General features: G+C 34.2%; 2 protein-coding genes and 1 non-coding gene across 3 annotated transcripts; 2 read left to right on the top strand and 1 right to left on the bottom strand.

Annotated features, from left to right (window-relative positions):
• The first annotated feature begins 6,547 nt into the window (after positions 1-6,547).
• Positions 6,548-9,829, top strand: LOC111371775 (reticulon-like protein B2). The gene is made up of 5 exons (XM_022993927.1): positions 6,548-6,865; positions 8,761-8,941; positions 9,039-9,180; positions 9,312-9,381; positions 9,470-9,829. Exons 1-5 carry the CDS (start codon positions 6,676-6,678, stop codon positions 9,640-9,642), a joined length of 756 nt encoding a protein of 251 aa, XP_022849695.1. The 5' UTR covers positions 6,548-6,675; the 3' UTR covers positions 9,643-9,829.
• A 720-nt stretch (positions 9,830-10,549) lies between these two features.
• On the top strand, positions 10,550-10,633 carry TRNAL-CAA. The gene has a single exon. It is a non-coding gene; the product is annotated as a tRNA-Leu (tRNA).
• Positions 10,634-11,239: 606 nt separating this feature from the next.
• On the bottom strand, positions 11,240-17,047 carry LOC111371776 (calcium-dependent protein kinase 1-like). Its single transcript, XM_022993928.1, has 8 exons — positions 16,399-17,047; positions 15,262-15,405; positions 14,756-14,908; positions 14,098-14,213; positions 13,826-13,993; positions 12,267-12,394; positions 12,090-12,189; positions 11,240-11,574 (listed from the first exon to the last, which is right to left on the bottom strand). The coding sequence occupies exons 1-8, from the start codon at positions 17,045-17,047 to the stop codon at positions 11,494-11,496; spliced, it is 1,539 nt and encodes a 512-aa protein (XP_022849696.1). The 3' UTR covers positions 11,240-11,493.
• Positions 17,048-23,614: the final 6,567 nt, after the last annotated feature.

Here is a 23,614-nt window from a genome sequence, read left to right on the forward strand (position 1 = left end):
TTTAAATTTCACTACCAACTGTTTGACATTTACAGGTGGAGGGAACATGACCAGTTTTCTTACAGTTGGAGCCTTGGACATTATAAAGACAAGAGTCGACATCACCATTTTGTATGGTATTATATCGACCTTCAGCATCTCTATAGTTTTAACATACAAGTTCACACAAAGAAATTGTTTTAAAAAATAAAAAATAAACGATATTTTCCCTTTGCCTTTTACTGCAAATTTTCATTTTTAAACACCTTCAAATGATTGCTCATATTCAACTACATAACAAATTGAATCCATGATATACATAACTGCAATTAAACATAAAAACTGTTAAATTTCTCATCAAATATCAAGTTTTGTACATTATTGATAACGAAATGTATGTCGTTATAGTTTGAGAAAACGATATGTAAGTCATTATGGACAAAAAAAATAAAATGAAATGTACGTTTCACAGTAAACAACAAATAGAATAGTCAAATATGTGTTTACCAATATATTCACTTCAAAAATAAGGGGTAATAAGAAAAATTGAAATATAACCCACATCAAAACTCTAATTCAATGACAAAATGAATTTAAAGCCATATTGATAAACGAACATCATAAATGCAAATCACATGTGATTTAGAAAAATTGAAAGAAAAAAAAAGCCAAAATATTGAAATTTAAAATTACCTTCTCTTCTTCTTCAACAGCCCATCAATAATATTGTAAGTTTTGATTACTTGCTTAACCAAATGAATGTTTAAGAAAATGACAATAGTAGAATTTAGGGTTTCATAAAGGAGAGAATATGATGATAAACAAAAAGAATAATTTCAGAGACCCAACTGTGGAAGAAAGGAAGCCAAAATTGAATTAGGGATAAATGGAAATTGAAAGAGGAATTAGAGCATTATGTCTTTTTACATAAAAGGATATTTTAGTAATTTATAAATTGTAATTTTCTTTTCTTTGTATCTTGAGGCTATCCAACTGAAAAAGATAGTTCATAGGCTTTCTAGATAAATCTTTTCTTTGACTAAACCTCTTAAATGAAATCTCCTAAAAATTAACTAATTTGATTAATATCCAAATAATTAATTAAATATTTTAAGCACGTATTAATTACGTTATAAACTCGCAAAACCCCCAAACCCCCTCTCACCAATATGTCTTTTCTTTCATTGAAACGTATTAATTTCGGGAACATGTAGAGCAAGATGGATCGTCTGCGCAGAGCTTACTCAACTGGTTTCAACGATGATGATCAAGGAGAACGACCGTTGGCGTAGACTCCGATGCCATTGGTTAAGATAGCCATATTCAATGTACCGAACCTTAATCCAATTCCAAAACCTACGACTGTTTATTGCTCCACTCCGACTCTAAATCTCCAATTCCTGGAAGGAACATATCTAAGCAGCTAATGTACAAGGACCAAACCCGCCTCTTTTTAATTTGCAACAAGGTTATTTATTTATTGATTGTTCTCTCTTTCTTTAGGTTTTTTAAAGTACATTTCATTATTCATTTCTTTACTCGTTGGGGTTCGCAAAAGTTCGGATTTTGGAAGTAATTGTTCTAGGAATTGCAATCACTGGCGACGTGTGGTCATAGGTTGTTATTATTATGGTTTCAAACGTTGTTCAATCTAATAATAACACTGTTTTCGGTACCACTAAAAATCGTTGAATGAGATGTTATAATATTACTTTTTCAAGGTGTTATGGCATTTGAGTTTTGAGTATTTAGAGATTCTTCACATAGTAGAAATTAGTAAGATGTGATTTGCCGGTGAATTGAATTAAAATGTTTGGCGGTGAACGGAGAAAAAGGAGAAACGGTGGTTGTGTCACTTTATTGAACTGATTTATATGTTTTCCCAAGTCTTAAGACATGATACTCAAATTCGGTTAAGGATGAGTTTGAATTTACATAGAATGATATATTTTAAGGTTCTAATTGATGTTTGTTACTTTTTTGAGGTTTTGTCATTTTTTTTTAAATTTATACTATTATGAGTGTTTGTTTCTTTTTTGAATAGTGTGTCATTTTTTATAGCGATGAGTGTTTATACAATTTTTTGACATTTACATCTTAGTTTAATCATCAATTTTCATTAGTTGTGGGTTTATAGGAAACTTGATCGTATTTAAAATTTTGGATTATGATTATATTGTTCTTAGTTCAAAAGTTTTTAATTTGTTCACCAGTTGGGAACTTATTGGATAATTTGGCTATATTGAAATTCGTGGGTTATGATTTGTTTTTTTTTCTGTCACCTTTTTTGAATTTATGTCATTTTTAAAAAAACCTTCATAACCTTTTTATTCTTAAGATTTCGTCACTTTTTGAGTGTTGTCACTTTTTTTAATATGCTTAATTTTTTTTAAAAATTTGTGTGACTTTTTTGAATTCGTCACTTTTTAAAAATTTCTATCACTTTTTTGCGTTTGTCACTTTTTTTTCAATCATCTTCTTGATTTCTATCATTTTTTTAGTGACAAATATCAGTTTTTAAAAAAAGCGACATTGTATGTCATTTTTTTTAATAAAAAAGTTAAACTTTTTATAAAAACAAGAAACGATGTTTTGTTACTTTTTAATATTACGCAATATTTTCTTTTACTTAAAAAAACCTTCTTATATCATTTTATAAAAGACTCCTAATGTTAAGGGTATTTTTTTAAGTTGCCATAAAATAAAAACTAAATGGACTACGTGCTAAATTTAACTAATCGAGCCCATATAAAGATAGAATACCCCCTACATACTCAAATCATTTCTCATTCATTTCTCATCCGATTCCTATTGGAACGAAATGGTTTTTATCATGTGTTTAAGTATAAATCGGACTGGTGTCCGATCGGTTCTCAATTTTTATAATCAAATTGGTCGGTTCAGTTCAATTTTCATGCCATCGATAGATTTAGAGTAAATTTTTTAAAATACTCCAACAGCCCCTTTATCTTTAGCATTTAATTTTACAACTTTCAATATATATTTTTTATTTTTTTCTATTTTCATTAACTTCCCTCCAAATTATTTTATTATTATTTTTACATATATTATTTTATTGGGTCAGTATATGAAGCATTGAAAATTAAAATATTTTGAATACATTTAATTATAAAGAGTGAATTTGGCTATCTAAATTTTGATAATCAAACCCACACTCTATTTTTAAAAGATTAATTTGAAGAGTTTATTGGAGAATTATTATTTCTAAAATATTAGTTTGAAAAGTTTATTGGAGAATTATTTAAAGGGTGACTCTTTAAATTAAAAAAATATTTCACTTTTAAAGAGTCTCTTGAAAATGTTTTAATGAAAACAATATCCCTCTCAATAGTAGAAATAACATTTTATTTCATCCGTCAAGTTTTAAGGCACTAAAATAATGTATTTAACTTATCCTACTGAAAAGATTTAAGGCACTAAAATAACATATTTTTGGACTGTTATCTTCCAAAAGTTCCTCAATCGCACATTTTACCAAAGGTTGAACACTGTGCTGCTAAGATTTGTTGCACTTCTTGAGAAGTCTAGCGACACTGTTGCGATTTTCTCAAAATTTTAACAGCTTACAATTCGTGTTGTATATTCCGTTAGTCATTGAACTTGTACTTTCGTCACACTTTGTTCATTGAACTTTAAAATGCTTCTAAGTAATCGTTAAATTTTAATACGTTACACTCGATCACTCATTCACCATTATGGATTCACCATATTCCATAAGTCATTGAACTTTAAAACGTTTTTCAAGTGAGCATCGAACTTTAACAAATTGCAATTCATCACTTACTCATTATGTTTTATTAGTAATTGAACTTGTAACTCGGTCACGCTTTTCTCACAGAACTTTAAAATGTTACCGAGTGGTCAATGAACTTCATAATTTTTTTCGAGTAAATTTAATTTTCTATGAGGTTCGACCTAAATCAAGAAAATAAAATGAAATAAATATTGACTAGATAATGAGATTCAGTCTAAAGCGAAAAAAATAATATTGATCAATAAGATATGATGTTTCTAGTCTTCAAAAGCTATGTTCAAGAGGAAAAAAATGTGAACTTCAAATTAACATAATTCTTAATTTAGATCATAATTTTCTTTCACATTGAGAAAACAAAATAGAGAAATTATTATTTTTATTTCAATTAAGATCGTAGATCAAAATCAAGAAAAAATTATATCTCAAACAAGCAGTAAAATTTTCAGTTTCGAATCAACAAATGAATCAAGACTAACAAAATAAAAAAAAAAAAAATTTGAGTTGTCATTAGGTAATTCACGAGGGAATAATGATACCGTCGGTGTATATGGTATTTTATTCTTCAAATTTTAAAATTTTTGGAACAATTTTAGTGAGCAAATTTCATTGACCACTCAAAAATACATTATAATTTAGCGAGCAAAGCATGACAGATGCATAAGTTCAATGATTGATTAAACAAGGTGATTGAGCGATGTAGTGTAACATGTTAAATTTTAAAGACCGCTCAAAAGCATTTTAAAGTTCATTGACTAATGAAAAATAGTGAATGAATGATGAAGTGTAACGTATTAAAGTTCAGTATTATCCCTCGAAAGCATTTTAAAGTTTAGTGAGTAAAGCGTAATGAATGTATAAGTTCAGTGACTAATAAAATATTTAACTCAATTTCACATAATTTTTGAATTAATGTAATTTAAGCCTTGTTTGGTCCCCATTATTTTTAAAATATATTTTTCTCTTTTTTATTTTTAGCTACACATTGTTAATAAAATAATATTACACTCATACTTAAATCTTTTTCTTATTTTATGACCAAACATTATTCATAAAATACTATTTTAAAATGTATTTTGAGGCAAAAAAAAAGGGGCTCAAACATGCTTTAATTCAGTTATATTAATTTTCCCTTTTCAAACAAATGAATTTATGGACCATTTTCAGACAGGTTTAAATGAAATTTATTAAAAAAAGAAAAAAAAAAAAAAAAAAAAAAAAAAAAGGAAAGAGAGAGAGAGAGAGAGAGAGAGAGAAGGGTCCAGTAACTTCCATTAGATAACTTAACCATGAAGAAAAATTAAAAAAAGGAAAAATTGCAACTACGATATCTAACCTTTCACTTTTATGCAAATTTGATCCAAACCTTTCCACCCATGAAATCATACATTTCAAAAACTCGCATCTAAAGTCCAAATGAGTGAAAATCGTTCATTTAACCGTTAGTTGAACAAAAATTAACATTAAACATAAATTTGACTAATTTTAAAAGCTTAAAATAAAAACCATAATTATAATATATTAATAATTAAATCAAAAAAATAAAAACACCATTCATCTTCTTCTCCATTCATCCTCCTCATACCCCATCCTCAAAATCAAAACCCATGAAAATCGTCGACGCCCACCAAGCATCACTGCCACCAAAATCGCCTACTATACTGAGCCGCTTTTTCTCAAAACCACCAAAACCCGCAACATATTTGAAGATACATCTAAAATCAAATGAAATATAAGATTTGCACCGTCATCACCGATATCCAACCTCACTTCCTCATCACTACTTTAATGCCAATAGCCATCTCCACCATCACTCCTCTCCATCACCGCCACCATAAAAAATAGTCACGCCCACAATGAACCATCACAAAACTATTGCCATTGCAACCATTTACACCTTCTAAAATAATAAAAACAAAACAAAATCGTACAAGAAAATTCAAGCGATTTTAAATTTTTTATTAGATCTAAAAATTGAATATGGTTTCAAGATCCAAATTTGATTTTTGAAAGTGAATTCGCAACTAAAGTCAACAGTGGTGCTTACAAAAAAATTCATCCTTCAGACAGTGGGTGGTGGTTGTGTTTGGAATTCATAAACATTTTTAATAGTGTGTTTGCATCTTATTCTTAGTGTTTGTATTCTTCTATTGCAGATGAAGGTGTTGAGTTTGGGAAAAAAGTTGAAGGGAAGACATATTCGAGAATGGCAAGTGTATGTGTGAGATACTGCAATTTATTTCTTGACTTTTTTAATGAGCTGGTCAGACGAATGATTTAAGAAGAGTTGGGTCCTAGCTAAAGTTTATTGACTCAATATAATTGATATTCTTGTTGGAGGTTGACATTTATTTTGTGGGTGTAGTGGCATAGATCGCTGGTGGTGGTGGCTTTGGGATAAAGGAATTGGAGAAGGGGATAGGGTGGGAGGTTCTTGTTATGATTTTTGTTTTTTGGATTTAATTATTAATATATTATACTTGTGTTTTATGTTGAAAAATATAACATTACCATTTCACCCTTTTAAAATTTGTCAATATTATGATCAATGTCAATTCTTTGATCAACTAATGGTTAAACTAACAATTTTCATCTATTTGGACTTTAGATGTGAGTTTTTCAAAGGTTTAGTATCGTGAATGATACAAATAAAAGGTTTGAGTCAAATTTACATAAAAGTAAAATATTTAATTCCGTGACTGCAATTTTCTCATAAAAAAATGAAAACTAGGCAAAATCATAATCCTAGATTCCGGCCCTACGCAATTTTCATGGCCTAGATTGATTCGTCCTTTAAAGAAACTGGATCACAACTCTCCAGATTCAGCCACTCCATAATTGAACAATAAACATCTCAAATAAGCACACATCACCTTCACAGTGACTATAATTCTGTGATTTTTTCAGGGATTTGATCATCTACGATGGCTGATCATCAAAAGGAGGAGGATAAAAGGGAGGAATCATTGATGGAGAAATTAGCTGACAAAAATCACGACAATGATTCATCGTCATCAGATGATGAGGACGAGAAGAAATCGTCTATTAAGTCGAAGGTTTATCGCCTCTTCGGCAGAGAGAAACCTGTCCATAAAGCCCTCGGCGGTGGCAAACGTATGTAAATAATCTCTATAACGAGCTTTAGATTTTTCGATTTTTGTTTATTTGTGAAAATAGTTAATTTTATGTAGAGATTTTTAATTTTTTACTTTTAATTATTATTATTATTTTTTTTATTTTTTTATTTTTTTTTTGGGTTTGTGAATTTTGTGGGTTTAAAAAAAAGGTTTAATTTTGCTTAGATTAATGCAATGCTTCTTGTTTAATAAAAATAAAAAAAAATTGATTTTTTTATTTTTGTCCTTTTGAGCTATGAAACTATTTTCTGTTGCTGGGTTTTGAGATGATCGTGTTTGATTAATCTTAAAAAATTTAATATATATAAATTGACGGACAAGTTATAAAGTAAGTTTTAGTGCTTGTTCGATAGGAATTTTGATAATTTTTTTTTTACAGTTAGAAATAAAATGGGTCTAGAATAATTCAAAAATGACGGTTGAAATAATGAAATAACGATCAAGAAGTTGATTTTAATTGGCTTAAAATTTGTACCAAGCAAGCTCTTAATTGTTGGTGAAATTTAGTGTTTGTTTGGTAGGAATTTTGTTAATTGATTTTTTGATTGTTAGAGATAAAGTGGGTTCTACATGTGAAAGAAGAATTCAAAAATGGCGATTTGAATAGTGAAATAACGGTAAAAAAATTGAAATTAATTGGATTAAAATCTCTACCTATCATGCTCTTAGAAATACGTGAGTAATTATTTTGACCAAGGTTTTACTTTGAGAAAAGAGTAAGGCACTGCTTGGGAGTGATTTTTCACACCAACAAATTGATTTTTTGACCGTTATTTCACTATTTTAGCCGTAATTTTTGACTTCTTCTTTCACAGGTGGTGTCGTAAAAAAATCAATTCTCAAAATCACTATCGAACAGGTCCTAACCACTTGAAATTGAATAATGTTTGTTATACTTTAATTTCGTGAGGGATTGTGACTGTAGATGAGAGTGAGGCATATTGTTATGTTAAAGTTATCCCACTGGTGTCATTTTCCTAAACTCCAACGCTGAAGTCCTAAACGATTGCATTCGAACATCTGTGGATATACATTTGGTTTAATACTGATTAAAATTAGTGGAGTTGATTAATTTATAAAAAGATTATGTCATTTTCGGATAATTAGCGTGGTCAATGATGTTATCTATGTGGATAAAAACTAGTGGCTTTTACTATCTTTTTGGGGACATAAAAGTTGAGCATTATTTGTTTCCAGCTCAATGAACATGCTCATGGAAACCTTTGTTGTTATGGTGATGGGTTTAGAAAAGCTTAGTCCATACCTAATTCGGTGAACTGACATTGATTTGATCCTCGCCCCCTGGGATATTCATATTCTAGAATTAAAGACTTCTAAGAATACTTTAAGTCGAGGGCTGGGATCTTCTCGCTGAGAGAGGCCTCTCATCAACTTTTATCATAACTGATGGGCTTGTTAGGTCCACCTTTCTTTATGTCGGCTCTAGCCAGACTTTTTTAGAGCATCTCCAAGAGATTTTATAACACAATATACTCTCTCTAATAGAGAGTCGATGCTTAAAAAAAATAGAGAGCATTGTTAGAGTATATAAAAAAAATTAGTCTCTAAATTTAAAAACACTCTCTATCATGCATAACATACTCCTTATAAGTAGAGTCTCTCTTGGAGATGCACTTAAAAGAGATAAATAGGGACTTCCTCGAGTTCTAATTTTAACTTTCAGATCTTTTACTGTGACAAATTACAATAAATAACTGTATGCAGAGAAAATTGAAAAGAAGAAGCAACAACTAAGTCTTATTACCTATAAATTTGGGGTTGACTATGTGAAACAAAGAACGAAAAATAAATTGATTTTTAGAAATTCGATTATGCAAGTAATTGACTTGAGTTGTCTCCATCGATGTTCAGTGGCTGATGTGTTCCTATGGAGAGACAAGAAGGTTTCGGCAGGAGTGCTTGGTGGGGCTACTGCTATATGGGTTCTATTTGATGTTCTCGAATACAATTTGCTCACTTTAGTGTGTCATGGTTTGATACTTGCTCTAGCAATACTGTTCCTGTGGTCAAATGCTTCCACCTTCATCAATAAGTAAGCCTGTCAAATTTGATTTCAAACTCTCTCTTTTGTAAAATTACATATGCTATATGTATGAATTATACATTCTCTGTGTTTTCTTTCCGGTAAGGTCCCCACCTCGTATCCCAGACGTAAATATCCCAGAGAAGCCTGTTTTGAAGTTTGCATCTGCTTTGAGGATCGAGATAAACCGTGTGTTTTCGACACTGAGGGAAATTGCATCAGGAAGGGATTTGAAGAAGTTTCTCTCCGTAAGTAATTTTTCTACTTTGCATTTGGGGAGCTATAATTTACTTAATCATATCATTTATGTGCATGTTTGGTAAAGCTTATGAGATTTACTTATAAGTACACTGATATTATTTATGCTGTTAACATGCAGGTGATTGCGGGTTTGGGGGTTTTGTCGATTATTGGGAGTTGCTGCGATTTCTTGACGCTGGTGTACACAAGTATTAACTTGTACCTTAGTGTTACTTGCGTACATTCTACCTTATTTTTAAGGTTCTAACACGAACGTTCATTGTTTTACTAAAACAGTTACAGTGTTGCTGTGCACGGTTCCTGTCTTGTATGAGAAATACGAGGACAAGGTGGACTCTTTTGCTGAGAAGGCAATGGTCAAGCTCAAGAAAATGTACGCGGTGTTGGATGATAGAGTTTTAAGTAAGATCCCGAGAGGACGACCATCAAAAGACAAAAAAAGGTCTTGAGCATATGATCTTGGAGGTTTAAATTCGACCCTTATGTAATTATCTCCTTGGCTTACGGGTTTATCATCGAACGAATTTGGAATGTATAGCTCATTGTTTGTGTTCTTGTGGATTCAGTTTGAGTGATTGTATGTTTATGTGGTTATATATAATTTGATGCTCGAGTTATTTTCTCATATTTAATTCACTATACTCTTGCTACTAATATCCCAGTATTTCGAATTAATTATTTCACTGGTCATTGAATTTAGGTTCATATCTTTGATTACTCACTTAAATTTAAAATATCGAGTTTTGACGATTGAACTTTGAAAAATGCGGTATGGAAAAACTCGACATTTTTCAAAGTTAAACATTTATGTTAGTGAGTAAAGTACAATATTTTTCAAAATTCAATGGTCAAAACTCGAAGTTTTAAACTTTAGTGAGCAATCGAATACATGAATTTAAGTTTAATAACCAATCATAGACATTTATAAGTTCAGTGACCCTTGAAACAATTAGTTCCCGTATTTCTGCCCTCTCACTTTGTAACGACGTAGATTTGGGAGTAAGCTCAACCCCTGTTTGTCAATCATTATTTTACATTATTTTTTCTATAATACTCATTTTTAATCACACATTCTTCATTAAAATAATATGATGAGTAAATAAAAAACTTCCCATCTTTTTTAACCACGTATTTTAATATCAATTACTATTTCATAATATATTCTTTTCAAATAATGGATGACAAATACATCCTTAAAAGTAGTTGCTTTAAATAGTATCGTATTTGTGAGATTTATAAACCTTTTTAACTAACTATATTCCTCGAATTCCTTTTCGAATGTTCTGGCATTTTTGAAAAATATTAGGGATATTGTGTCTTAGTTTAAGTATTTTTAATTAATTTCAATAGCAAGCAGTCAGGATGGCCGAGTGGTCTAAGGCGCCAGACTCAAGTTCTGGTCCTCGTGAGAGGGCGTGGGTTCAAATCCCACTTCTGACATTCTCTTCATTTTATCACTTTTGCCTTTTTATTGTTTGTTTATGATATAAAAAGTTATATTACTCCACTGAATCAATATTTTGTACATGAATAAAGCTGAATTGCTTAAAAAATAAATGTATCTAAGGCTGTAAGGCATGCTCTGTTTAAAGTTAAAATAACTTATTATATTCGGTAGTAATTATGAAAATTGATTTTTTAATCATTAGAAAGAAAAATTGTTCCCACTTGTAAGTGAAAAAGTAAAAAATGACAACTAGAATAATTAAAAAATGGTCAAAAATTTTATTTTTTAAGATACAAATTTGTTACCAAACGGGGCATAACAATTAATAGACTGTCACGGTTGGATGATAGCTGATGACAATGGTATCATCCAAGAACCTACAAACAAGAACTGACACTGACGTTGATGATAGCTGAAAAGCACTTTGTATTTTTCAGACACAACCTGTGACACTTGTTCAGCTTTAACAACAACAAATTTGTAAGTTATAATTTGGATACTTCTTCGAGCAACACTTTTTCCAGCCCGTTTTAAAAGTTCTGGGAGAAACCCATGAATATCAAGAATGAGAAAACGCTAGAACCAAGTTTCTCTACTCATAATAGCAGTTCAAAACTTCGTCGTAAAAGAATTCAGATGTATAATTTCTTGTTCAAAAGCACGTATGATAAGTTCGAACTCGATGAGTAAATTGTGGAGTAACTATAGTCAATCCCAGATGAGGTAAAGATATAAACAAGCAAACAAAAAATATTTACAATTAGCTAAACCCAAATCCACCACTGTTCGAAGATTCAAGAAGTTCGGCCAATCGTAAAAAGAGTGCCATCAGATCATCACTCACGTTGTGCTTTTATTTTCGGCGTCTTGGGGCCAAATCCGGGTCGCCTTTTCTCATCATTGCTACAAACTCATCATAGTTTATCTTTCCGTCCTACCATAGAGCAAACAATACATTATATATACAACCAAGCAATACATGAGAAGAATCTTAACTCAATCAAGCCCGAACACCTCTAGTGAAGCATAATTTCCTAAAACGAGGGGTTGTATAAGCATTCTTCCCTTTTTGTTTCGAATCACACGAAATATTTCAAGAGAAATTGAATAATAAATAACAACAAATCAAATCTCAGATTCTTGGAAATACAGGGGAGAGACCGATAACTTTTGTGCTCAAACAAAATCTAACACTCGAGAGAAACAAAGTCATTTGGTCAATCATGTCAGGTTACGCTTAAAAAGGTAAAAGTTACTTTTAAGTAACTCTGTGTTTCCAAACTTGTTTAAATAAGTTACTTTTTTCTCAATTTTATGTAAAGAAGGTTATTTGTTTAGAAAATAACTAAAAAGTGTAAGCCAAAAGCATAGGCATGATCCATAATGTATCAAAAACAACTTAGAAAAAGGATATCTAGCTAATACGAGTAAAGAAGAAAGAAGCCTTACATGATCCGTGTCAACTTCAGCAATGATTTCCTTAATTGTTTTAGCATCCCCCATATTGTATTCCTTTAGAGCATGCTCCAATTCTTCGACCGTGATGTACCTAAGATTCAAGGCAAGGATCAAAAAGCAACATAATATGCAATATATACAGCAGCATTTAGGAAAACCACATTTTACCCGCTCTTATCCTTGTCAAAATATTCGAAGGCTTTGAACAAATGATCTTCTCTATCCATTCGATTCAGGTGCATTGTAGCAGTTATAAATTCAATGTAGTCAATTGCTCCATTTCCATCCACGTCAGCCTGGAAATAGCAGAAAGGTGTCACTGATTTATTAGCATCAAAGATGATCATCGTAATGCAGAAATAGGCATATAACAAGTAAATATTTGCAGGGTTGTCACTCTAAATCCATACAACCTCACAGAGGAAAATATTACCCACCCACCCTTCCCAGGTTGAGAACACATTTGGCTAGGCTTAAAAAGTTCACTTATAAGTAAATAATTAAGTTCTCAAAAATTCAAAATAAGTTGTTAATTTTTTACCAAGGTCGGAGTTGTATTAGAATAAGTAACATATATATATTTTTTTTCAACTTAGAAGTAAGAAAAAGGGTAACATATCCAAAAATATTTGGAAACCAGAAGTTAAAATTAACTCTATACTTTATTTTAAAGCTTAGACAAACATGCTCTCATCTGAATTTTAGGTTGGTTTTCAATATGTATAATGTTTCAATTTTCAGGAAAAACTAAATTTGGTCAAACTACTGCATAAAAACATCAATTTTTCTCTACTCTTGACTTAGTATTAATTCAATAACTCTCGTGTTAATTATCTAATTTTTTGCAGGACCTAGATCCTTTCCAATTTACTATAAGAAAGGCTATTATATAAAAAATTATTTAATGTTAATGACACAAATTTAATTAACACGAGTTATTAGGACCAAAGGGTTAATAAATGTTGAATTTCCATTGGTCAACGTCACCTTTCAATAATAATCTAAGCCTAATATTGCAGCTTTATGAGATGCCAACTTACCTCTGTAACTAAAGGTAATTACTGATTTCATTTACTTTTCTAATTTCAAAATAAAATAAAGTTGACTTCAATAAAATGAATCAATATTAAGTTAAAAGAATATAATGCAGTGATTACTAAAGATTGTCCATGAACTTAAGTACGAAATAGGAACTAGTAATAAAATATCCCTTTGATACTAAAAAGTCTTAAATGAAAATATAGGTAGAGTAGGACAATAATGGCTATGGAAGTTTGCATATCTTCTGGTTAATCGTTGCGAAAAGTGAGATGAATTAGTGGTGGATTCTGAACAGGTTCCAAAGTAAAATTTCCAAGAAGTCAAGGTCATAAGTACAGAAGGATAAAAAGTTAAAATTGAGATCAAAGAAACAGGTAAATTAAGAATAAGTTTAATGAACGAGGAATAGTTGTAGGAAAAGACTTTAGAAAGACTAGAGCGTGCTGGCAAAGCTTAGAAAGTTACTTATAAGTAAAATGATTCTTATGAATAAATTACTTATTTTGACGACAATGTACTCGGTTAAGTTCAATGAAACCTAAGTCCAATGGTGAAGCGTTGAAGCCAAAAGTGTAACGACTGAGGCTGTTGTTCTCTATTTACTCATGCAACAAATGATATAGATTTGACAGGACATTGAGATGAGATAACAACTGAAGCTGAAACGAAATAATTAGAGAAGGTACCGCATCCATTAACTGCCTCACTTCTGACTCGGAAAGCTTGGTACCCAATTTTGGTAAACCAGTTTTCAATTCTTCATACGTAATTGTTCCACTGTTATCTGCGTCCATGGTCTTGAACATCTCTTTCAATCCCATAATTTCTTCTTCAGATAAATTTTCTGCAATTACCTAGAAACCCTCGTATGGGTTCAGAATTAATCACGAGCTGGAAAATAAAAATTTATACCGAAATTGGAAATTTCATTAACGTAAGTAAAATATAGATACTTTACCTTAAGAGCTACTTTCTTCAGCTTGTTCATTGCACGGAACTGCTTCATTCTAGTCAAGACGGCTATGTCAAGAGGCTTATCAGATGCATCGCCGTCTTCTTTCATCCATGGATGTTCTGCATTTTAAATAGTTGAACTTCATTTTATTATTAATTGAATCACATTGAAATAGTTCAAAAACATTTCTTCACACGTTAATCGAATAAATAAAATTGTGATCTTGAGCTAAATCAATACCACTTGTAAAGAATGCATATAGGTTGTGGAGAAAACAAAACGAAATGGTCAAAAGGAAAGACATGAAGAATGAGGAAAAAAGATGAAAATGGTAACTCTTACGTTCATGGAGAAAAAATTTGTCGGACAATGTCTGGCTAAGCTTAAAGAGTTCAATTAATAAGTAATAAGTATTTTTTTATTGATAAGAATGAAATTAGTTTCTTACATTGACACAAAAGTAATTTGTCCAAACATATTTGGAAACAAAAAATTTACTTAAAAGTAACTAATTTTTTTTAGTATTGTGTCTATTTTATGTTAGCGTGTTTATCATATGCGTAAATTATGTCAAGCCAATATAAGAGGGGGTCGATTGGTTTCCAAATTTACTGTACAGGAATCATATAGAATTCTATAATCAAAAAGAGCTGAAACATACGTAAAACTTCTACAGCAGTGAGCCGATGTCTGGGATCTGCCTGTAGCATCTTCTTAACGAGATCTTTGGCACTACTTGATATCGATGGCCAAGGATCAGATGAAAAATCAAGATGTCCCCGCAAAACAGCATCAAATATACTCTGCTCATTCTCTGCATATGAGAGAAGATAAGAAGTTTCAAATATTGAGATTTTAACAAAGGTGAAAATTTCACCAAGTCCAAATTTTATTTTTATTAGTTACATAAAGTACGCTAAAACTAAGTAACAGTTTAGTAGGGCTTTGGAAAAGTCAAAAGCTGCTTCTGAGATTAAGAAATTGCTTTTGGACCTATTTGCATAATTTTTGGAAATACTTTATTTGATTAGAACTTTTAAAGAAGCAGGCCTACGGTGGCTTCTTGAGAAAGCTCTTTTACAAAAAGCAAAAGCCTGTCAAACGAGCTCTAAGAATAAAATGGACTGCCGGAGAAGAAAGATAGAAACAATTATCAACATGTAATACCTCCCCAAAAGGGCGGGACACCACAGAGTAAAATGTAGAGTATCACCCCAGCACTCCAAATATCAGCTTCAGCACCATAATTTCGACGCAACACTTCAGGAGCCACATAATATGCACTTCCCACAAGATCCTTGAATACATCTCCTGCAATAAGATATCAACTATAAGTCGAAACCTATGTTCCTCTGGCACTTCCATTAGCTCGCCATATCCTAGTTGACATGAAAGGGCGAACCTTCGAAAATAGACATGAGCCCCAGTATGTGATTATCAATCAGGAAGAGAGAGCAATGGGGTTGGGGATTTGTGCTCAAAATATGCGGCAAAAAGAATGAGATCCCGGGTGTAGTGTTTGCACAATTAATGTGACATATTTCTAATAGAAACAACAGAAGTGCTAAGAGTCAGTTCCTCCTAGAATTAAGACCATCTCAAATGAATGGACGTGGGCTCCTATTAGGCATGAGCATTGTAGTTCTTGACATGAAATTTGGAGCTCATGATTCACATTCCTAGTCAATTAGTAATCAGTAGTTGAAATTAAAATTTTCTATTAGAACCTCTTCTACATTGTAGACACGCTAAGGCATAGGATCCTTCACATAGCCTCACGAGATTCTTAAGAAATGAGAAATGAAATAATCAATGGTTGCATACCAATATTGATTCTTTAGGAGATACTTCAAGCTAGTTTAGGATCATATAACCAAACAAGAGCGAATTTGTTACACTGTTATAGCATAAGAACCAATACAAGTAATTTCGATTGGTTACATCCATCAATCTATTGCTGGTCGAGATTAAAGTAGATACACGCCAAAAGATAGGCACTTATTTTACGCATAAAAATACTACATTCTGACTTATTTTTCAAAATTATTAATTCTAGTCTAGGAAATTGTTCTCTGGACTAATATTATGGAATAAATTAAACAATATTTTGGTGATATTCATCATACTGATTTGTCAAAAAAACGCATAGACACATTATTTCTCATCTTATCAGATGTTAAATACTTTTACCATAAAAAAAATCATTAAATTGCATTAAACCCCTTTCACAAAAATTCCAACAAAATTAAATAAATAGATAAACATTTCTCTACTAGAATTAATTCAAAATTTGAAGAAAATTACCAGGTTTGAAGAACACAGATAACCCAAAATCAGTAGCCTTGAGGGGAGAATCCTCATTAGTATTCAAGAACAAGAAATTCTCAGGCTTCAAATCTCTGTGTATTACTCCCATGGAATGACAATTGTGCACCACGGTCACAATCTGGCGGCACAACCCAGCTGCCGCCCGCTCGGAATAATGTCCCTTGGCGATGATCCGATCGAAAAGCTCGCCGCCGGCACAAAGCTCCATAATCAAATGCACGTTATGGCGGTCTTCAAATACTTCTTTGAGTTCCACTATGTTGCGATGACCGGTGAGGTGGTGCATGATCTGTACCTCACGCCGAACGTCCGCCACATCGTCGGGGGTGACGAGTTTACGGGTGGCGATTGATTTGCAAGCAAAAGTATGGCCGGTGGCGCGGTGGGTGACGAAGTGGGTGACGCCGAACTGACCACGGCCTAGTTCGCGGCCAAAAATGTAGACAGAGTGGACGTCGGATAAGGGGCGGCCCAGGACGCGGCCGACGCCGGAGAGGAGTGGGCGGCGAGGGGGCGGTGCTGCATCGGATGGGAGAACGGTGATGCCGGTGTCTCCGCCATTGGGATGTGGCGGTGGATGCGTGGTGGGGGGTGCGTGGGCAGAGGAGCCACTGCAGTTACCCATTTTTTTCAGAGGAGCCACTGCAGTTACCCATTTTTTTTGGGGGATTTAAGACAGTAAAGTCAAACTGTTAAGGACCCAAAGAGTGATAAAGTACGTTAAATGCCTTGTCTGAACCTCTGCTGAAAATGGGGTATTTTAAGAACCACCCGTCAAAATACCAATTTTTCGATCAGATTTTTTTTGCTATTCATCAAAAGAGACTTTTTGAAGAATAAATATTATTTCTGTCCTTATTATGTGTTGTAATTATAAAAATATATCATTTGCTCCAAAGACAATAATATCCTCTTTAAAAAATTAATAAATCCAAACAATTTCACTTAAATTTTAAAACAAAATTACTTTCCTTATCAGATTCTCCAACACAGTTAAAAAGAAATTTCCTCTTCCATTTGCTTGAACATTGAAATCTCAAAAAATTATCAAAGACTCAATAAAAAAATATTACCCTCAGTCGGTACTTGAAATTAGTAAGTATAAATATGTATGTTTAATTTCATTTTAGTTAAATTAGTACATTGTTTGAATATTTAAATCTTATTTCAACATATGGTTTTAGAAAAATGAAATATTACAGTCTTAGCCCCTGTTTGATTTCCATTACGTAGGAAATTTAATGGGGGGAATAGTATTTTTTTGAAAAATGAGTGGTTGAAAAAAAATGAAAAGTTTTCGATTTACGTGTAATATTATTTTATAGAAGGTTGTGTGGTTGAAAATAGGAGATAGAAAAATGAAATGTAATAGAGTTTAATGTAATGAGGCTCAAACAGGGGCTTAAACGGATGTATAATTTTTTTTTAGCAAAAACGAGGAAAAAATTCATTTGTTCAGATACAAAATGTAGAAGACAGCTGGCCAAAAGATCGAGCTGACTTAACATCTAGCCCAGATTGTTTTGGCCGGCTGTTAAACATCCGGCCCGGACACGGGCCCTTTTTTATTTTTTTTTATTTTTTTGTTATATTTTTTTCCTCCTTTAATTCTTGTAATTACAATTTTTTTAATAAATGATGTTTCCTAATGCAGATATGGGATCAACTGTTGTTCCGATTTGTTACTTCGATGAATTCGAAAATAATGAAAATAATTGATGGGTGTGAAAACGGACGAGGGAAAGACATGGTTGTACTACAATTGTAATAACATCAAGTACATCATATACAAAAATGTACAATGAAATACAGAATTTCCTGAAAGTCGATTCCTCTGAGTACGCCATGGAATTCGGATTTCTAATCGGCGAGCATACATCCATTTCAATTCCACCTATAATGGTTACTTCTGAAGCTGAAAGGAAGGTTTTAACTGAAATGAACCAGAAATGTGCGATTTCTATTTGCGTAACTTTGATGAAGAAGAATGTCCCCAAGAGTGAACACAAAAATTTCGATGGAGGGGATCTAGTGTGAATGAGTTTTGGGACACAGTGGAAATAGTGCGTGATGATGTTGTAGCTATTCCAGAGACAGTTGCTCCTTACCATGATCTCACTGTTACACACAAAATTTGCTCGATAGTTCAAGACAACGAAAGAGATAATGACTTTACAAATGAGAATTTGATTGTTTCATCCCATTTGAGACATGAGTCGAGTGGAAGTTCACAGACTGAACCCAGTGCACGGTCTTCTAATTGTTCGCGTATAGTCCCCGATGATGAAGATTTGTATGTATAGCAATTGTTTGACACGAAGAAAGATTTGCAGGAAGCTGTTCACCGGATTACTTTGAAACACAATTTTGAGTTTAAAGTGAAGAAATCAAACAAGTCAACTTACACAATTGTCTGTGTTGACGATAGTTGCCTTTGACGTTTGCGAGGAACGAAAATGGACACGAATGAGTTCTTTGTGATTCGTAAGTATGCACGGGAACATACTTGTGAAGTGGGTATTCGTCCAAATGATCATAGATAAGCCCGATCATGGTTCATTGGTCAAGAAGTAATACACAAGTTTCAGGACTCACGAACAATCTACAGTCCTTCGGACATTATTAATGACGTTTGTCAAGAGTACGAGGTGGTTATGAACTATCAGAAGGCTTGGAAGGTCAAAGAATGCGTGTTGAAGGATTTGATGGATTCAACCGAGGAGAGTTATGCTAAATTGGCCAGGTATTTCTTTGTTTAGATATTTATTTAATAGTTATCTAACTAATTCAATTATTAATTTCAATTGTTTATTTAATTATTTATCGATTATTTATCTAATGTGTAGTTAATTTTTCAGTTTTTTAATATTGTTTATTTAATTATTTAAATTATGATTTCTGTTTATTTAATTGGTCAGGTTTTGCTATAACATGGGAATAATTAATACTGGATCGACATTTTTTTATTGAGAAGGATGACGAGAATCGCTTCAAATATTTCTTTATGGCCCTTGGACAATGCGTTCGAGAATTTCGAAACGCAATGCGACCTTTAATCTTAGTCGACGGTACAACCCTCATGGCGAGATACGGGAGTAAGTTGATTATTGCAACATGTCAAGATGCTAACATCTAAATTTACCCTCTTGCATTCGGCATAGTTAACGGAGAAAATGATTTGGCAATGCATTGGTTTTTCACGAAGTTAAGGGAAGTAATTGGGGATGTCGAGAACCTTGCATTCGTAACTGACCGAGGACAGTTAATAATTAACGGTATCGCCAAAGTCTTCCCCGAGGCACATCATGGTTATTGTATGTACCATATACAAGGAAATCTGAAGACCAAGTATCGAAGCAAGGGTATCGTTACGTTGTTTAGGAGAGCTGCAGAGGCTTACAGTTTTCAAGAGTTTGAAAAGTTTATGGTTGGAATAGAAAGTAAATCCTATGATGCATGGGAGTATCAGACAGAGACGGGGATCGAACATTGGGCACGATCACATTTTTCAAGACGTCGATACAACATGATGATGCCGAACAATGCAGAGTCGCTCCCAATTCTCGTAATGCTTGAGAACATTCATGATAAGCTGCAACTGTGGTTTCATGAACGTCGTGAGGAATCACAGAGTTGTACAAGTGTGCTAACCCCGGCTCAGGAAGATAAACTCTTCAAGACTCTAGAGGTGGCAAGGAAGGTATATGTAGAACCACTAGATCAGTTTCGCTTCTCCGCGAGATGTGCACGTAATTTCGGATACATTGTCGACTTGAATGATAACACGTGCACGTGTAAACAGTTTCAGTTGGAAAGTTTTCCGTGTACACATGCAGTGACGGTGGCTATGTATAGAGGAATTCCACCACATACCTTATGCGGTGCTTATTACACGACTGGTTCTTGGAGAACAGTATATGCCGAAACCATATTTCCTGTACTGAATGAAGCCGAGTGGGAAGTTCCCGATCACATTCTCTCATTGAATAACTTGTTGTCACCAGCAGTTGACCCACGTACTCCTGGACGTACACGTACGTCTAGAATATCATCGATCGAAGAATTTTTTCGACCTCGTAAGTACAGCAGGTACGGTGCAACAAGACATATTAGAAGATTTTGTACAAGTTAGATCCCTCTGCATAACAACGTAACAGATGTATAATTGAAATTTATGTAACATTATTTATAACATTGATATTAATTATTTATGCATATTCTTAATGTTAATTATTAGATTTAATTTTTTTATTTTAATATTTCATTAATTAGTTTCGTAATATTTGATGTTTTTTTTTAAACTCAGTGCATTCTCCACAATATATCCAAACATTATAAATACGTCATGAAACATTTAAATAAACACATAAACTAAAAAATAAAAATTAAATATTAAATATTAAAAAAATAATATATGTTTTATAATTATTTCGTAATTACAAATGAATGATGAATGAAATATACAATGTTTAAACGTTACAATATGTACAATTATTTTAAAGAAACACGACTCAATATCTACGGATCACCATTAAATTCAAATAAAACACAAGCTACTTTATTTCTCCAATTTTGTATTCACGCCTGGTTGATTGCATCAACCTTCTATGCTATACTCAAAAATTCTATGTACTTGATAGCGAATATGCCACAATCACCCCTACAATTACAAAATATTGTGTTAGCACATCAACGTCTAACTAGAACGTAAGTTGTAAATTACAAAAATAAAATAATAAACATTTACGATATTTACTGTTTCGCCGTCGTCGTGTCCTGTACGATGGCTAGTCCGTCCTACACAGTAATGTTCGCTCGTCTAGTCAGCATGGGGACGATCACAGACACCGACTCCAGATTTTGTTTGAGCTGACCTTATGTCAGACATGAATGATCGGGGTCATACACATATATAGCCGAGTCGACGAATACAATCTCCACTGCAATGTAGTGATGATTGACACACAACGGAATGTACAGATGCGTACAACCCTCCCATGGTTTTCCCCCGACACTCGGTCACATTCCTACGACCCACTCCATCAAGTATGTAGGCACCGTGTACTCGCTACCCATAGCTTGGAACGTCTGGTACTCAATATCAACGGCACGTATGAACTCAGTGTTCAATATGAGTCGGCCAGGAATGTTGAACGATCTTGGATGTCGTTTAGCTCGATCTCGTAGCATATCCATGGCGAAGTCAATGTGCTGCACCAGGAAACACCAATTAAAAAATGAGTTATTTAATTTCATAAATTCAAAACTCAAAAATATGTATACGTAATAAATAACAACATTACTACTTCACTTATATCATCGGCGAGTCAAGCCCCCGAAGTGGTGATGTCGTGAAACCACTTGTAAGCATCCGAAATCGTCTTATGAGTAATCCTGCGATTGACTCTGAAAAATAAGAAAAGAAATTATTAAGTAAAAATATAGATGTGTTAGCATATGCGTAATGTACTAATCTTTAACGAATAATACAATACTTATCCGAACATAATTGCTCTCCACTCCGCCTCGAACGCTTTCCACTTGGTGTGATCCACCTTCATGAAAAAATTCGGGTGCGTGCCATCGACGAACCTCCTCCTTTTTGCTTCCGCGGTAAACAGAAAAATGACGTACCGTGATGGTGCCCTCGACCTCTTGCCGACCACCAGCTCCGGCACGTCAACAGTACGCAACACCCTCCCAATATTAGGCACTCCCTCACCTACCATCAGGACCACCTCTTTCGTCCCCTCTGACACAAAACTACGTCCGGCAAGTCTGTTGTCTGATATGGTACCCTCTCTGCCTCGGATACCCTCTTCTCTTCCGGTACCCTGACGACCTCCTCCTCCGGCACCTCAAGTACCCCTTCCTCCTCCGACACCCTGACGACCTCCTCCTCCGACACCCTCCTGACCTCTGCCTCCGATACCCCCTCCTCCTCCGACACCCTAATGACCTCCTCCTCCGGCACCCTCTCAACCTCCGCCTCCGGCGCCCCCTCCTTCTCCGACATCCTTAGGACCCCCTCCTCTGGCACCCTCCCGACCTCCTCCTCCGACACCATGACAACCTTCACCTCCGACAACCTCCCGACCTCCTCCTCCCTCTCCATCTCCATCTCCATATCTATCGAGTCACCGAGATATAAAGCTAATGCATCATCCGATGCCCACAACGAGTCAACATACCCCGTCTGACCTCCTCGACCCTGACCTACATCGGCCCCTCCGTCCTGATAGTTGCCTACATCGGCCCCTCCGTCCTGATAGTTGCCTACATTGGCCCCTCCGTCCTGATAGTTGCCTGCCCCTCCGTCACCCCCTCCATCCCGATAGCTACCTGTCCCTCCGTCACCCCCTCCGTCCTGATACTCGCCTGTCCCTCCGCCACCCCTTCCATCCCGATACTTGCCAGTCCTACGCAGGCCTACTATGTTGCCCCATATCGCTACGACCTCAGCATAAAGGTCTCCTAAACCGACTTGTACCATCTCGACATCACGTCGTAAGACAACTACTTCGCCTCGTAAGTCAGCTACGTCGCCTCTGATCTCCAACATAAGTCGGAACATATCATCGATGGAAGCACTCTGATTACGTGCAGCTGATCCACGTGGGAGGTGTCTGGAAGCAGGAGACGGTGATCTCATGCAGGGAGGTGACACTCTCGACGGAGGTGATCGCATGTAGAGAGGTGACACTCTCGACGGAGGCGACATCCTCGGGAAATGTGACACCCTCGGCAGGTGATAGTCGACGACGCTCCTAAAAAAATAAACATTACAAATCAATAACTTAATTAAAAATTATAACGATAATTAACATATTATATTCAATTAACATACCGTGTCCCGATCGAAGATAGACTCAGGCCTCTCTCGAGTAGCACGATCTGTCAACAACTAACGGATATAAGTCTAATCCTCCTCCTCGATCGATGGTGTCAGCTCAGTGAGGACTTCAAGCTGACATATTGACATTTCATCGAATTACTAACTACGTATCCAGCTTAAAAAATGACATACAATAAAAAGCGCAAATATATAATACGTACCTGAGGATCGTCTAGGATAACTGATAACTATTTTGTAAGGGGCTTGTCTTGTGCTCGCCAACGATGCATCCGAGGGATGCATGTATCCCCTTTCCTCACATACCGACCAACCAGAATGGGAACAGTCTCGTAGACC

The sequence above is a fragment of the Olea europaea genome, chromosome 22 (genome assembly GCF_002742605.1).
Source record: "Olea europaea var. sylvestris chromosome 22, O_europaea_v1, whole genome shotgun sequence".
Lineage (NCBI taxonomy): Eukaryota > Viridiplantae > Streptophyta > Magnoliopsida > Lamiales > Oleaceae > Olea > Olea europaea.